The 18,577-nt window shown below is 36.1% G+C and overlaps 1 protein-coding gene across 11 annotated transcripts in view; it reads right to left on the bottom strand.

Moving 5' to 3' along the window:
- Positions 1–18,577, bottom strand: part of DMD (dystrophin) — a 1,302,935-nt gene that overhangs the window by 738,224 nt on the left and 546,134 nt on the right. For all 11 annotated transcript variants that reach the window (XM_086766697.1, XM_086766715.1, XM_086766672.1 and 8 more), the window contains 3 exons: positions 17,704–17,827; positions 10,596–10,683; positions 1,891–2,132 (listed from right to left, as the gene is read on the bottom strand). In XM_086766697.1, the coding sequence (XP_086622823.1) occupies positions 1,891–2,132; positions 10,596–10,683; positions 17,704–17,827 (454 nt within the window). The remainder of the gene's footprint in view (positions 1–1,890; positions 2,133–10,595; positions 10,684–17,703; positions 17,828–18,577) is intronic.

Here is an 18,577-nt window from a genome sequence, read left to right as displayed (position 1 = left end):
ATTATATACGGGCTAAAGAGCTTGAATTAGAAAAGGAGAAATGAAGATGCACAGTGACTTCTAGAAGCCCCCCCAGTAACACATTACAGCTTGGGGTTTTGCTGTTTTATCTTCAGGAGACATTGTACAAACTGTGACACTTGCAACTACTAAGTAAAAAGAAATGAGGAAAGTAAGCTAAATGTATAGTTCATAGTAGGGCTTTCTGCAAGAAAACAGAACCTCTGTAGGCACAATGCCAGCTTGGAAATGCCTGAAAATAGAATCACAAAATCATAGAACGGTTTGGGTTGGAAGGGACCTTTAAAGGTCATCTAGTACAAGCCCCCTGCAAGGAGCAGGGACATCCCCAACCAGATCAGGCTGCTCAGAGCCCCCTCCAACCTGGATTTGAATGTTTCCAGGGATGGGGCATCTACCACCTCTCTGGGCAACCTGTGCCAGTGTTTGACTACTCTCATTGTAAAAAATTACTTTCTTATATCTAGTCTAAATCTACCTCCTCCTATTTTAAAACCATTTCTCCTTCTCTTATCTCAACAGGCACTGCTAAAAAGTTTCTCCCCATCTTTCTTATAACCCCCATTTTAGTATTGAGAAGATGCTATAAGGTCTCCCCAGAGCCTTCTCTTCTCCAAGCTGAACAGCCCCAACTCTCTCAGCCTGCCCTCATAGGAGAGGTGCTTCAGCCCTCTGATCATCTCCGTGGCCCTCCTCTGGACCTTCTCCAACAGGTCCATGTCCTGCTTATGTTGGGGGCTCCAGAGCTGGATGCAGTGCTCCAGGTGGGGTCTCATGAGAGCAGACTAGAGGGGCAGAATCACCTCCCTTGACCTGCTGGCCATGCTCCTTTTGATACAGCCCAGGATGCGGTTAGCTTTCTGGGCTGTGAGCCCACATTGTCAGCTTATGTCCAGCTTTTCATCCACCAGTACCCTCAAATCCTTCTCCTCAGAGCTGCTCTCAATCTCTTTGTCCCCGAGCCTGTATTGATACTGGGGGTTGCCCCAACCCAGGTACAGGACCTTTGACCTGGTCTTATTGAACCTCATGAGGTTTGCAGGGACCTACTTCTCAAGGTTGTCCTAAATTTGTGTTTCAAGCACTGTTTTCAGTTTGAGAGCTTTTGGAGCCTGAGATTTCATAAAGTTTTCATAAAGATTTCATAAAGTTAAACTTCTACAAGTATGTCATGCATTTATAATTCATTACTACATCACAACAGATTCTTGTCAACCTATGTCAGCTTGTAATTAATCTCCACCCACAGAGTTGTCTACAGTAAGAGAGATAAAAAAATTTCTATGATGGTGCAGCACACAAATTAAAATATTTAGGGAGAATAATAAGTGAATTAGTGTGACCATTTTTGTAAAACTACTGTAATTCTGTTGCATGATGACAGAAGAATATTCCTCTATTCAACTACAAAATCCACCCTGCACGAAAACGCAGGATATGTAACAAGTAAAGTGGTCTGCAACGGCAGAATTTTGGCCTTGACTATGAAGACAATTCTCTGTCCCAGATCCTTATGACAGAAGTGATAAGCAACAGTTTCTTAATGAAGACCTAATGACACAGATTCTTACAGGAAAAAAAAAAAGGAAAAAGTGTTTAGGGGCATAGCTCCCTAGCCTTAGGCTATCTAGGTATCTTAATAGCGAAATATTTGGGGCAGGATTTTAAATACCTATACACTAGGTTCTATTGCCTCTTTATTTCTTTGCCATCTTTCCTTTTCTTGAATAAATATTTTCAGCTATCATCTTGGAAAGACGGAGTCCACTTTCCACTTTTATATTCAAATTGTGTAGGTCATAATCTGTCCCACTATTGGAACACCTACGAAGTACAATATAATAAAAAACTTGGAGAAGAATCTCTAACCTTGCATTTTTCCAGCTGAGTTTTTACTGTAGCAGGATCTGTTGCTGGTGTGGGTTGTGCTTTCAGCCAGTTTTCTGCAGTAATTGCTGTCTGCTCCAGTTGCTGCAGCTGGGAGTAGAAGTCAATGATGTTATTTTGGTACTCCAGCCATGCCAGTCTTTCACTCAGTAACTGACAGAACTCAATCCAGCGGCTCTTCAGCTGCTCTGAGGCTTGTTTAATGTTGTCAGCATTCAGACCCTCTAGAAAGAAAACAAGAAAAGTTCAACACTTAAATAAGTCACAAAGAAAACTAATTTAAAAAGTAAATTAATTTAACAATTCAATTTCTGTATTTGAGAGTTCATAAATCCAGTTAATGACTTGTCATCAAATAACAGTCCTAAACATACAGATGTTACACATTAGTAGAGAAAGCATTGCAAGAATATTTTAAGTTCCTGCCACGGTACTTTTGTTGCTATGGGAATGAATTATAAAGTGCATTAAAGTACAAGAATGGGAATAACGTAGAAAGTAAAGATACAGTACTTAAAGCTAATTAAAACTCCTGTAAGAAATAAGAAAATGCCTGACAGCTGGATTTTAAAAACAAAGTCTGGACTGTAATTAGATTTTAATTTACAAGACTGTTGGGTTTTTTTTTATAAAAAGATCAATTTAAATAAATGGGAACTATACTCTGCAGTTGTTTTGATGTTTCTGATAGTCCAACCCTTAAATTTTTTATTACGTGTTATTTTAGAAATATCATAAGCACTGAGAAATAAACATATGATCAGATCAAACTTCCATCTAGGCCACTCCCATGTGGCCAGCAGTGACCATCAATAGATATTAAGCAAAGACTGAGAGCTGAGAAACCACAGGTGAGACTTCTCTATGATTATTTGCAGGCAGGGTTTGGTTTCTCTGATATAGTTTGCTTATTTCTGTCTGTTGTTCAATAATTATGCTTAAATTAAAGTTCATAAAGGAAAACTGACTTTCGTTATTAGAGACAAGGCAATTATTTAGAACTATTTAAAGGTAAAAGAGCTCCATATACTCTGTTAAGAAAGTAAGGCAATACATATCAAAGATAAGCAAAGAGGTCTTACAACGACATAATTTATAATCATTCCAAAATTTGAATTCAGGTTGAGTTGAAACACTAACTTAAGTATCTCATTTATTTTTCAGAGGAAGTTTAAAGTAATCTCTAACCTTTTTTTAATGGCATGACATGTACTGATACACATAGCAATAGGATCAATATTGATTTCAAAATTAATAAAATTCTCAATCCATTGAGTAATGCTATATGCTTAACAACATTTTTAATAACATCATCACTTAGTCATACGCTAGTTAACCAGTAAAACAGAAGCTATGTTTTTATCAAAATAATCAAATCTAGGGTGTTTTTCTATTTCTTAGAAACAAGTTTAAAAGCAAATTAGACAAAAGCCTTCAGTACTATACTTCCATGATTTTTTATATGTTGACAATGTTTATCTCGTTTGCAACCTGTACTCCCAAACTGCAGGAAAATTTCCTTATCAGGGATAAAAAATAGTAAAGTTCACGTGCAACTTTTGAAGTAGGACATAGGAAATGGAGTTCTAATTACAGATAAATGCCTTAAATAAAAAAAAAAAAAGGACTGGAAATTTATTATGATAAAATTTTCTAATGAATTACTATAATGCATGCTATATGGTAGACCACACAACGATATTCTGGGATCATGTCTGTTGGTGAACACCATAGTTCTCTGGCAAATCCTATTCTGGATTCAGCTCAGGGCTATTCCATTCAGAGTCGCTTGGAAACAGTCCACTTGGAAATAGACTGTGCAGTACCTGATACCGGTACCCCAGACATGTACTGTTTCTAGGATGTTGCCCTAGCCAAGCAAATTGTGCATGATTTCAAAAAGCACAAGAAAAAATGTAGAATAGGAAGTCCAGTACTACTGGGAAATAATGTCAGCTGTGGTGGCTGGAGCTGGTATACATACTCATCAATACTCCAGAAACTGGATGGCACAACTTAAAGCCTGAGCAAGGGTATAAAATGAACTTTACAGCATAAAGATGTAAACAGTATTTTGACACAACTTAATAAAATCCAACAGTGATCGGGTCTTCTGTGTGTCTGTGTTTGCATCAGCAGATGTGCTATGCACAACGACATTTTCTTAAAGTGTAATGTCTAACGAACATACAGTAATAGGCAGCATAAACTCAAATGGCATAGCATTTCTGAATAACAACAATCAAAGACAACCAGGCACAAAGAGGCTGAATCTCACCAACAGCAAGAACAAGCACATATATAGAAGATGAGCCTTTAACTATGCTCTTTTTCAAGAGTTGCTTCTGTCCTGTTGTGACTTTGGTTATAAAAATGCTGTATACTCATAACAGACAGCAGATATCTTTGCCGCTGTGTTCCCTGAACCTCTGAACCTGGAAGACACTGCCTATAAGTTTGGCAGAGTAGATATAAAAAGATCACTTTTATTTATTCCTCCTTTCCTCTCTTTTCAGCTGCCACATTCTCCAAAGTACCCTTAGGCAAGATTATGATTACCAAGGGAAGTGCAGTCATGGCTTCTCCTTACATAATAATACTTCTCACTGCAATATTTTCTTCGAGGATTCAGAGAGGACTATATTTCAGATGAAAATCTAGATTCACCAGATCCTCTTCTTTTCACTCATATGTCCCTCTTCACATGACACTAAAATATGTGGAAATATCCAATATTATTCAACTTCCTTTAATTCTTTTCTTTATTATCTAAACTTTGAGTCTAAATGTGATTCCACAAGTGCACAGATGAACAAAGTAATGCTTTTGCTCTTCATGTAACTGAAGTGGACAGCACAAGATTGGGGTGTGCAGAGCCATGTTTGGTAAAAGATTGCAGAGGTGCTCCTCCATTAGGCAACACAATATCCTACTGAAAGGAAGACTCATCTGAAAATCTCCATAGGATGCATTTTTAAAACTCTCTTAATTCACAGTCTGCTCAGATAACTCAAAGTTGTCTATCACATGTTGGTCTGTCATTTCCAGAAGAATGCAAGAAAGTGGTCATTACTTGCACTTCAAATCATTTGTGCAAATTTGCCAAAATTTGGTCTTATTTTGAAGAAAGCTAGTCCTCCACCTCATTGAAAATGACACATTAATAACTATTTGAGCAGTTGATGCAATAAGGGCATAATTTTAATGGTTTTATTTGCTCCTTAAATTGGTGAAAATCAAGAATTTGAAACTTAATTCCATAATAAGTACTGATTTCTTCGTTATCTTCAGCAACTTTAATAACCACTAGCTTTCATTCATTATGTTAACATCAGTCTCCTTACTCTGTTTAAGTCTTGGCAGGAAGACACATCAAAAGCTGACAAGCAGGCAAAGAAACAATATAAACCCCATTTTCTGGTAAAACAATACTATTTTAGGAATAATGGTTCATAATCTTTTCATGTTTCATATTCTAAAAGCTTCTGATATAATCAGTGAATAAATATACTGTACCCAGAGGAAACAGATCATTATCTGAAGTGCATCCATTAATTTTATTACCTTGTGTACTGCGCATAACAAATTGTGTCTGAATATTTTTAATTGTGTAGCACCTTATATGCAAGTACTTTGGAATTGCCACTTAATATGAAGTATATCTTACTAAGTGCATTTATCTTTTGCTATGGTTCTATGATAGAATAATGTAATATTATCTGTGTTTTTATAGCTCTCGACTCATAAGTGAGTTACCATTTCACATACACAAGATATTATATTTCTTCCACAGAACAGTGGCACTTCAGAATTATACGTTTTATCACAGCAAATTCATTTGTATTCACTTTAACGCTGCCTATCAAAATTCTCTGAGTAATCATTTTGGTGCCCTATTTATTTTATTCTAAACTACCATAATAGCCAAGTGTCCACTCAAACTGCTAAACTGCTTCACTTACACATCAACAGATTTGTCATTCTATTTTAGAACAGAATTTAGAAAAGAAAAACAGAATAGATTTTTTTTTTTCCTAGAAACACTGGTAAACAGAAGATGCAAGTTTGCATTGATTGTAATCGTCACACTTCTTTAAAAGCATGGGCAAGAAGCAAAGCACAGCCCATGTAAAAGATGGGTGGTTGGGTAAAGAATCATCCACCAAAAGCATGAATTATTTCCCCTGTGAAAAGTCCTTCAAATGGCAATATCCAGGCACACTGCTTACAAACACAAGAACAGTTGCACTGTGTAAGATGAAAGTTCTTTCTAGTGCAAAATACTTCTGCTGACAATGGCTGAAAGTATTTACGTAAGGCAAGAATAGTACCTTGTATAAATACACTTCTGCAGAATATTTTCCTCTGTGCTTAGGAACAAACAAATGAAATGATATATAAACCAATCAAATTCTCTCCAGAATTTGGATCCTATTTTTTTACTTATTCCCTCTCCTCCCACAGTAAAAATAAAAGCAAGAAAAAAAATACAAATGATACAACAATGAAATTTATCACCATTCTGGATCTCTCTTACGATCCACCTCAGGTCTTAATCTTTTTATGCACTTCAACTGATATGTTCAGAATCTTGTTTACGAGAAAAGAGGACATACATCTAATATATAAGTAAAGTCAAGAATTTAGTGATAACACAATTTGAATCTTAAGAGTCTAATGATTAGAAATCCAGATCTAATTGATACGCAATAAGTAAAAAATAGCAATGCAGTCAAAATTATAATCACTTGACTTCACAACTAATCTATGCCTTAAAACCGTTTGCTTCATGTAGTCTTTCAATTACAGAGTACACTGCAAATGCATGACAATCATCAATTGCTTCACTGACCGGTTTCCCTAAAGAAATTACCACACAGAATAATGATGGGAGCAACATCATTTGTGATCTGTAAATAGTTTAAAAGGTTTTTCACTCAAGATAACATAGCACATCTTCCATCCACTACATGTTAAACTGCATGTCTCCCACAAATCCATAAAGGCACATTAACTCCGGTTCCTTCTCATGTTATGGAAAAGAGTTCCAGCACTAGAAGAGGAAGGTATGTAGGTATAGTAGTCAATCTCCTTTGTTGAAGCTTATTTTGGAGATTCAGCAAAACTTTCCTACATGATATCTTTTCCTCTTTCTTGTTCCTACTGAATCCAGAAATCAACAGAAAATCAACAACAACAAAAAAAAAAAGATGAAGACTGTATGTCCCAAATTAACTTCCACAAGCCACACAAAGACTAAAGAAACTTAGTTGAATTACTGTGGAAAATATAAAGCTGCATAATTTTATTACAGTTTGAGTTGAGTTACTTTTTTAACGTATCTCCTAGTTCAATTCAGAGATAATCCCATTAATTGCAATTGCATTAGATCATAATGACTTGGAAGATAAGACAAACAGAAAATTTGTTGTATTCATAAGTACAAAGGCTGAACATGGCAGTGAACTTCCTCTACATTCAAAGCACAATTTTGAACACCCAGCAAGATATTGCAATTGCAAGTTCTTTGTTAAAATCATCTTACAGTTCTCCTTAATTAAAGTTAATTATTTAATTCTACTCTCTGCTGCTCCCACCTGGTGGTGATTGTTTTGCCATTTTATACACTATTCTTCAAACTGCCTTTGCAACAGTGGAGTAGCTGAAAGTCCCTGAGTTGGTTTTGTTTAGTGAGGTGGGACTACAGTGGCAGCTTCTGCAAGAAGCTGCTAGAAGTTTCCTCTTTATCTGGAGGACTTGGCTGGGCCTAGAGTAGACCTGCTGCTGGCCAACGTGGAGCCAATTGGTGGTAGAATGTTCCCTGATAACACATCCGCAATAACGTTATTTAAGAAGGGGAAAAACAGAAAAAAAAAAAAAAAAAAAAAAAAGGAAGATGTGAAGAAGCTGGAGCAGAAGCAGAGAGGGGAAGGTGCGAGCCTTGTGGGCCTTGTGGCCCTCACCCTTTGGCCTCCCGCCAGGCGGCCGACTGGGTCCGATTCGGCCCAGCCCGGCTGCAAGAACTGGAGAGGAGATGTGAAGAGAACCCGAGAGGCATCTGCCTGAGATGATTGTGCAGAATTTTTTGTGAGAGGAACAGCTGCAGACGCCAAGGTCAATAAAGAAGGAGGGGGAGGACTAAAGTTGCTCCTGGCCAGAATTCCTCTGCAGCCTGTGGTGATGACCATGGTGGAGCAGGTTGTCACCATGCAGCCCATGGAGGCCCATGGAGGAGTAGAGACCCACCCACAGCCCGTGGAGGACCCCACGTTGGGGCAGGTGGATGCCTGAAGGAGGCTATGGCCCGTGGAGGGCCCATGCTGGGGCAGCCGTTCTGGAGGGACTGCACCCTGTGAAAAAAACAACCCGTGCTGGAGCAGCTCACAAAGGACTGTACCCCATGGGAGGGACTCCATGCCGGAGCAGAGGAGGGATGTGAGGAGTTCTTCCCCCGAGGAGGAAGGAGCAGCGTGAAATAACATGTGATGGACTGACCGTAACCCCCATTCCCTACTTCCCTGTGCCACTTAGGTGGGGGAAGGAGGTAGAGATAACTCAAAATAAAGTCAAGCCCAGGTAGAGGGATGGGTGGGGAGATGTTACTTTGTTCTCTTTCTCATTATTCTGCTTTGGTTTTAATAAGAAATAAACAGTTTTCTCCAAGCTGAGTCTGTTTCGCCCTTAAGAGTAACTTTAAGGATGTCTCCCTGTCCTTATCTCAAATCTCGAGCCTTTTTCTTATATTACCTCTCCCTACTCCCTTGGAGGGTGGGAAGAGCGAGTGAGAGACTGCATAGTTTGGTCCCAAGCGGGGCTAAACTACAACAGTCCCATAAACATTTTAGGCTTCAAGTCCACAGGAACAATTTCACTTTTCAAAGGAATTGTTTCTTCCCTAAAACCATGACAAAAAAGGATCTTTTTTTTTTCTCACAGGCAACTAACCTGTCATCTTTGCTAGAATATTCTTGCTACCAAGGCTACTATGATATATGGCATGATACAGAGGTCAGAGAAGCTGATATCAAACAGATAAAGTCATGCTGACTTAGCTAGTCTACTCTGTTTGCATCCCAGCTGGAGGACATGCTTTCTACAACAAGGTGTGAGGGGGGACATATTGGAAATATTTAAATACACATCTAGCCACAGTCAAGATCACAGCATCTATAAACCACGAATAAGCATGGGCCCATGGACTGAAGGAAAAAAAAAAAGACAACCTTGAGTTAAAACCATACGAGAACATTTAAGATAGAATATTAACCTACTTGATACTAAACATGGTAGCTAGTACAGTTCCAGAAAATTAATACATAATATGCTAGTGAGTTCTAGAATTAAAACCAAAATTAGTCACCAGAAAGTACTACATAATCTAAAGAAACTGAAGCTGGAATTCTTGAGGTGCAAGTCTGCATTTGGCCAAAGGAAGAGTGGGGTACTGCTAAATGTATCCTAGACAGATTCTGCCCAAAATACCAGCCTCAATATGGCATCAAATTTAAAAAATTGCCATAAAAGTCCTCTACTATCAGTTTTCCAAGGCAGAAAAAACATCCAAAAAAGTTGACAGAATTTTTCATGTGGTCAGCCATGGAAAACTGCCAAACAGATTTCAAAGAGGGTGCAAATGTTACCAGACTCCCATCAGTCTATTCAACTGAGCCTAGGAAGGGAACTCTTGCAACAGTTCTTACAGTAATGATAATTAAGTATGCCTCACACATTAAATATGGTCACTTTTAAAATATTACGCCTTCCTCCTTACGCAAGATAATCTTAGCATTCCATCAAATTTGTTTAGCTTGGCCAGTTAGTACCTTAAACTCAAATAATTTCAATTTTAGCAATTAAATTCTTGGTTCTTCATTATAACAATTTAATATTAAATATATTTCTGAAGATCAACGCATTCAACATCTATATTTCAGATAATTTCAGTATGACAGATGTTGGCTCGTGTTTAATATTTTATTGCAAAGTTAGACATCCTTTAATATCAAGGACAATGGCATGACTTATAATTTTACTTCCATCTACCTTTCTCTGGTTTTTCTTTTTTCCTTAAAAATATCAAAAAGTTCAAAAGACTGACATAACAGATTTTTTTTTAAATCAATAATAAAAATAAAAAACAACTAATTTTCTTTTTTAAGAGTTGTATAAGTTTTGATATTTATTATCTTTGAAAAGCCGAATGGCAAAAATCTCTTCCAAAACCCAATAAAATCTTATATTTTCTATGATACAGAACATTACAGAAATATGTATATTACAAAGCATACATTTTATATAATAAGTCAGAAAGGACTTTTTTCACACTGTTCAGAGTAATGCCTTCAGAGCTTTCTAACTCAGATGAGTTAGTGTACCTTCAAAAGCTTAGTATACTCGGAAAATAAGATTACAACATAAGTCTGTGCAGAACAGATTGTTAATACACAGTTCATTACTGTGGGCACGTTTTACACACATTTCTTTTCATGGTACTAAAGTGGCAAGACTTTGTTCTCTTTTCTAATCAACGGATTTAACATTGAGAAATAATAAAAGAAATATAAGGTAATATTACTTTACTGTTCCATTCAGGCAGTATTTGCTAATATAATTCTTGTGATAAATATGAACCTGTGCATTTATCAAATCCCTAAGAAGATTATCTAAATCAACTCCCATGTAATTACCATTCACCATCTGTTCCACCAGGGCCTCAGCTGATCTGCTGGCATCTTGCAGTTTTCTATACTTCTCAGGCTTTTCTCGCTGGATGGCCTGCAGCATGACAGGAAAGGTGAGTATTTCAACAGAGAGATTTTGAAGAAGACAGTAATTAATCTCAGGGATGTCTTCTGATTTTTCGAGACCATTTAACCTGTCATATTGCCCTGCCAGCTTCCCGATTTGCAACGAACGCAGCAAGTACCAGATACCATCAGGAAAGGAGTGAGTCATACAGTCAAATACATAAAGTGAGAATGAGAACACAAAAGAGTTGACAAATTATACAAGCCAGTATTTTACAGACAAATAAAAGACATACAAATTAAGAGCTATTCAAAGCTAAACATTTCAGAATAAAAATATTTGTTCAACAGAAATTCATTGTAGAGGAATAGAGTTGCTCATTTCTCCTGTGGCTCCTATTGGTAACAGCAAGAATTGAGTACGTTAACCAAATTACAAGGTTTCATAGCACACTGAAGTACCAAACCATTTCATTGTTTCCCTTAGTCTTTTGATGGCAAAACTTCCTGTAAAATGCATATTAAACTAGATATGTAACATATATATGAACATTTTACAGCAGATATCCATATATGAGCTACTAAGTAAGAATAAGAATTAACTGCAGAATTAACACAGGCTTCTAATTATGTATTGTATCTCATAATCTCAGTGCACGTTTCTGTACTCAAAAATGTCTCATTCACTTTCAGGCTAGCTGCTAAAGTTTCAGGATATACCATTCTATGTTTCTATGATTCTATGATATAGTGGGAACCTAAGTTTCTCATTTCATTTTGCACTGGTAGCAATACAGATGGAAAGTAAAATTTTTTTAGATCTGACAGCCCCTCATAATTAACATCATGAAGTCATTCTATTAATTTTAAACTAATGTAGTTATATAATTTAGGTGTAATATAGAATCTCTCGATTAGAAGCCTAAAGAAGTAGCTCTAGGGCCACAGCCAAGTTTGATGCCAAAAATAAAAGACTGTATACCTCCAACATAGTCTCCCATAGGTCAGAGTCCCTCACTTTATCACAGCAGATGCACACATACAAAATGATATGTCACAGCAAATCCTATATGACGTGTATGGGAAGATAACACACAACCCTAGCTACTCAGCCTGGCTGACCCCACTAGGCTTCCCAATCACCTTGTTTACTTCCACAGCAAAGGTGTATTCTGTGTGACTCGACTCTTCCTGGTGAAAAGGTTCCTTACAAGTGGAAAGAAACCTCAAGTAGGTTTCTTAGGTGTCTAAGAAGAATTAGATTTAGTAGAATAATCTTATACACTTACATTTGAAAATGTTATTTTTCAGATAGATTGCTATGCTTAGGAGGAAATAATATAAACATCTTTGAATAACTTCTCTTGAAATAACTTTTAAAGTGTGATGCTTACAACATCTTCAGTTTAACAAGCAGCAGATTCCTGGAAGACTTTCTGAGGTGAGGAGACACTCAGAGCATTAAAGATTTTCAGTTAAATTCACACATTTCCACGGCCTACTTATAAAAGCCATTAATTTGCGTATAGAGAAATGATTAAACAGTAGGCTTTCTAACAATGGGCCAAAGCTTCTATTAAACACTTTCAATAATACAATTTTCTATAAATAAAATCTATGAAGAAGGGATATTTAGGGAAGAAGTAAGGATGGCAATATTTTGCATTTTATAAACATATTTTTAATATATACCTGAATTATCACCGAAAGTTTAATCCCAATGAGTTAAAGATGACTATTAATTATTTATAGATTTGTAGGTCAATAAAATCTTCTACCACTCCACTGCACAGTTTAAATATTTTTCAATTTTTTTTTTTTTTAATCTCTTAATTCTCTACAAATTTCCAAAATTTCTTATGGAATCTTAATTAATACTACTCTGTCTATAATGCCTGTTATAATTAGCATGACTCTAACTACAGGGAACTCAAAGGAATCATAAAACTACTAAAATATATTGAAAATAATTTTACTCCATCTGTAATGCCAGATGTGTAATTACAACTGTAGTGAGCACAAATGATTCATAAAAAACCTCTAAAATTACTAAAAATTAGCTTTTTAAAATACAAAAATAATATGACATTGAATCCTCTTGCAATAAAACCTTCAGTGTTCAGTAATACACTGTGTCCAGAATAACATGGATAAATATCCACCTCTCTCCTGAGAGATTAAAGTTTCCAGGTCCTGATAGAAAATATAACCACCATATATGAGCCCTTAAAAATAAACATAAAAATCCTCTACATATCAAACTTTCTGACAATTACTTTTCTCCATTCATTTCTGTGTAATTAGCATATATTATAAAAATGAAAGTCTAACACTGGTTACAGGAAATCATATGCTTACACAAAGAAAGCAAAATGTTGCCAAAGGAGAAAAGACTGTCCTCTTGATCCTCATACAAAGACAAATTACCTGACCTAGTGAGAAAGGAGGAAATTAACTCTAATTACTTCACAGTACTAACCACATAGTCCTGCCATTACACACTTTCTATACACACTGCCGCTCTTTGCCAAATCTGCAAACTGTGTCTCAGATTTTTAAGCCCCTCAGAAGAAGGATTTCCTTAACCACATGTAAAGTGTCTAAAAATGAATGGAGTAGGAGTCCTGTAACACGTCTTATTTATCTCTTTGGCTCTGTTTTGTTCATTTTTTCCTTTACTAAAAGGGATAAGACTCTAGATTCAGATTCATTTGAGACACAAGTAGGCTGGGATAACATTGAAGAGACTTGTGAAGTTTTGAAACTTTTAGATTCTGTACACTGTAATCAATATTTTGATGAAAAGTTGTAGTAGTTGCAAAGTCGCTTCAAAATATTTCCAAACATGTAACTTTACCTTTTTTTTACTCTTTTTTTTTTGTTTGTTTTCTGCAAAAGATTTTTCAGAAAAAGTACACCAATATGAGGAAAAAAGTTATCCTTACAGGCTTTCATCCAACCGAGGATTAATTATCTTTTGGACTATTTTGTAACTGGCAATGCAAATGTATAACGGCCCAGTTTTAACTGATTGCATAACACTAAAAATTCATCTTTAGCTAAATGCCAGCCAAAGGTGAAGAGGCTATTTTCACAACACTGAGTGTTTTACTTGACCCTGAGATTTCAGTTGGCAGTTAATGACTTCATAACCTAGAAAACACTGATGGTCTGAGGAATTTGGATGTTATTCATATCAAATCAACATCCTATGTTGAAAGTTCTGTGAAAGGATGTATGGTACCAGTAGTCCCTGACCTCCTGTGACTCTGACCGATTACCCTCGAGGGCAGGGGATGGTAGCAGTATTATCAGTGCCTCTGACAGTGATTCAGCTTTCAAATATCAAGGCTCGACAAAGCATGTCTGAAAAAGGTCACTAAAACAAAATGACAAATGAGAATGGGGCTTTTGAGAATGGCAAGAGAACAAATTTAATTGTCTAGAATACATGACATTTTCCTTTACATCTGTTCCATATATGTTTATCTTTGATTTTGAATTTCTAGGTGCTTCTTCTTGGCTAACCAAAACTCCTTTCAAGGAGTTTTATTCCCAGGGTATTGAAGTATAATCTCAAATCTGAGTTATTATTAAGCAGGATTTTCTATCTAGCAAGTTTTAATTTTTTTGCACCTGAACCTTTATATGTTTGAACTTCCAATACTGAAAGTTCATTATGGCTTAAGAAAAATATAAGGCCTCAGTCATCATTAGGTTTATCTTTAGTAAAATATAATACTAACTGGAAAACGTTAACAGTGTGATGTAGTGTAATGATGTATATGTTTATGGCATTAATGTTTGGATATCTTCATTATTAAGTGGTATTGTTGTTCCACAGTGAAACTTCTGTACTTATGGCATCTAGTCTCCCTGGCCAGGTAAGGCAAATATCTTTCTTTTGTTGCAGGGAAGGGCTATAAATATTTCTGCTTCTCCCCAGACATAGAAGTGGACTTTTTGTGCATGTCCAATATATTCAATCTACATAATACATCTGCCAAAGGCTAATTTCCTGCCAGTATCTGAAGAGCAGCTGGCTTAGCAAACACAGTCAGTGCATTTCATACAGCTTGCTCTTGGCTCTGTCTCCCCCAGGCCTCCTCTGAGCTGGGATGGGAGCAGGCTTTTGAACTCGATGAATCATCAATGATGGCAAAAGAGCTTTCCTTGTGGTTGTTGTTTCTGAAGTCTGTGTCCGTCCATCATACAGCAGATGCACTTCCACTGTATCATACGGAAGTGACCCCTCATCCAGGAAAAATGATGAGTAGAAACAAGCTGCACAGGGAAAGAAATCATCCAACTAGTAATCTATTCTCAGAAGAAAAGCAGAAAATAAAGTCACTAGGAAAAGGCCCTAGGACTCAGCAGCTACCATGGTGGGCAATAAATGGTACGTCTGACATCAGCCAAGCATAGGTGTTCCACACTACACCAACACATTTCTCCTGTTAAAAAGGAGAAAACTAAATCATGGCAAATAAAGTCAAGATGAGACTTCTGCATACATGTGTGTGTGGTCATACGCATGCATGCGTTAAGTACAACACTGGGGTAGGACTACGTATGTCAGTACAATACAATCTTTTCAATTATCACTAACATTTTCCTTTTTGGCACTTCATCTTTTTTTTATACTTACAACTTCACTAGAGATTATAATATATTACAACGTACACTATCTTATTTTCCATTGATTTGAGGACTACTTTGAGACAATTAGAAACAAAAAAAATGTTAACAAGCAACAATCAAACTGTTCAAATCAATGAACCAGACAGTACTTCCTGCTTTGGCTACTGGTTTTATGGATGGAGACAGAGATCAGACCACAAAAAGTCACGGCAGGAAAAGCTTTAAAATCTGGAATTTTAAAAACTTGTGTTTTTTTTTTTCTTTTTTGAAAAAGTGTGTGCAAAGACTTCCATTAACATAAAACATAGAACATTAACATTCAACATAGAACCCATGTAGTATTTGTCAGGTACTACATCTTTCAGCATTCTCTCTATCAAATTAACACATGTAATCAGAATGTCTTCTCCCTTAAAACTTGTAGAAACTTCTATATGTAACTTGATTTTCTCAATAAAATATTCATTTTAAAGGCAGCGATATCCTATTAAATCAGAAACAGTCTTGGTCATCAAAAATATTTTCAATGTTAATGAAGGATGCATGTTCATGTCTCTTATTTCTATTTAGAGTTACCGGTTTGTCTCAGACCTCTTCTGATACAAAGCAGATCCTTTTTCTGCACTGCTTTTCAGTAAAGAAGCTGGAAATTGGTTTCTTAACCATCTAGTTATTCAATTTCTGAGGAGGTTAAAGAAACATCTGAACTATCTCCTGCTACCTGCAGTGTCTTGAATTCAAACTTACAATGCCTATGCACTGGTCAAATACCACACCTCTTTTCCCATCCTCCCTCATCCTCCAGTTTTATGTATATTTTCATCAATCTAAATCAGATGTGAACAAATGTAGGTAGTGGCCTCCCAGCCTCAGTACCAACAACAGCAAGGCAAGAGCTGCTGGGAATTCTAGCTGGGACCAGAGAAGGGTCTGTGGTTCGCCTTCCTCCAACCCATTTACGTGCAGCTATTACCACCTCCATGGAAGCAAAGAAAGGAAAGGAGGAGGAAGGTGATCCATGGCTCCTGGATCCATTAATGCTTTTATAAGGTCTTAAAAACTGACAATATGAGGTGGAATATCATATTGGCTAGGGAAATCTGACAGCACAGGTATTCAGCGTAATATGCAGGTCAAGATGAGCTAATTTGCCATCCTTGAAATTGTTATGTTTCTCAAAATGAGAATATGCAAAGGGGAGACAAGCAATTTTTTTCCCTTTGTTTCTTTTTTAATTTTACCTACAATGAAGACTGAAGCACTCAGAAAATTAACTGTATATCTATTTATGTATTCGATTCATCTCATCATCTCAGTATGGAAGCATTTGAAACTATCAAATCTTCTCTGTATATTTGGTCCATTTTGCATATATTTCTATGTATTTTACGTATAGATATATATTCATGTATATTTCACATAACATGAAGTGGTGGCATTAACTAAATTCAGGATATTAATTATAACTTTCAAGCAGTAATAATATGATAACATTAACAATTAAGTTAAACTTATTGCAAGAAAAGTATGATTTAACATGAAATTTTAAAATGTATATTTATAGTCACAAAATTCAATGTTCCTCAATCTTATCATAGCTGATTTATGACGGACAAGCAGAGAGTAAGAAAAAACAGCAGCAAAACTAACTCCAGTATAGTAACTTTGTTCCATTTGTTTGTATTCTAGGAGTATGTATCACCATACAGTTTTATGAAGTTCCATGATATACTATGATACTATAGGAGCTAATAATGAAAATAACTCCCCTTTCTCTTACTCAGAAAAAGACAGGCATTTTTGCATCTATCTACAAAAATTAAACATGGAAGAAAATGTGCAATAGTTTAGTTTTCAAGGGCTAAATTCAGTGTGTTAAACACATACACAAACACAGCCTCTCCTTAAGCAGTGCAGAGTAATTAATTTTGCCAAAAGTAGACAATAACCATTTTTGGTTCAGGCACTGTTCTATAATAAAGGAAAAAAATATATATCTACATATATGTGGAGACTAGTGATTTTCAGATATATTTTACAGTGCTGTAAAAGAATTAGATACAGATTTTCTTTAGCATATGCTAAAAGGTGACACTTTTCACATCCTTAAATTTATGTATGTATATTAACAAATTAAGCTGTTAGTATAGAATTATGATGCATATTTAAGAAGCGATATATAGGCGTTGATTCAACTTTACCAAAGACTTGTATGAATCTAGAACACCTTAATTAAATATGAGTTATGTATGAATGAAAAAAAGATCTCTTCAGACAGCTTATGTAGCAACATATGGACAATCAATGCCTGTCAGTCTAGATTTGAACTCATTTAAACCTGGACTTCAGAAGCACTTTGGCAAGCTAATACAAACTAACAGACATATATACAAGTACTTTCTCCTACATTGACTCTTTCTCTGAGATCTGAGAGATTGCCTTCTTTTCGATACACTGCAAACTCAGGACTCTGAAGCACTGCTTCTGAGCGGGTCATCCAGCTATGGAGTTCTGTTGTATCCGAGTCAAACCTAAGAGACAGAGAAGTGCAATAAGACATTTCATTTCCACAAAGTTTCTGAACTGACAGCAAATATGTTTAACTGGTTGTTTTCAACAAGTGAAAAAGCAGCAATTTCTCTCAGCAAAAGACAGTTTTAAACCCCTCATATTTCATTAGATAGCTCATAAAACTATTCACTCTAAAATCTGGAAACATATAAATACTTTTTCATTTTTAAGACCTTGATTTGGCAGATCAACAGATGCAACAATTTTCACAATAAGGATTCTGATCTTACAAGCTGATATTTCTGGAAGACATGAAACAAATGGCTCTCAGTGAAGAAAGTGTACCACAAGTCCCATTGGCTCAGTTGAGGATGTAAGGCCTATGTGGCTGACCAAATGCAGCCTTCACACCTGCACAATTCCTGTCCCAGCTTGTGCTGGTGATATTACGAAGGATATTCAAGAATGAAATTTGACCATTAGAAAGGAGACTCTTCCAATTGACTCAAGTTTGTTGTAGAATGTAATTACTAATCAACAGTAAATTGTAATTTTGCTACAGCTAAAACTTTAGAAACTGCAAATGAAGATCCTCAAGTCTCTGTATATAATTTTAAACTACTTTTTACTGCTCAGTTCTTTTTATTACAGTCCAAATTCTTTCATCAACTCCTTTAAAAATTATCTTAATTTTTGTTATCTATTCAGAAGGTAGCAGATCAAAATGAAGGTTACCATATGCAGATATTTAAATCACTGATGTGTAGAAA

The sequence above is a fragment of the Chlamydotis macqueenii genome, chromosome 1, assembly GCF_036417535.1.
Source record: "Chlamydotis macqueenii isolate bChlMac1 chromosome 1, bChlMac1.mat, whole genome shotgun sequence".
In the NCBI taxonomy this organism is placed as follows: Eukaryota; Metazoa; Chordata; class Aves; order Otidiformes; family Otididae; genus Chlamydotis; species Chlamydotis macqueenii.
Note: the sequence above shows the minus strand (reverse complement) of the source record. Positions and strands in the feature narration are given on the sequence as shown.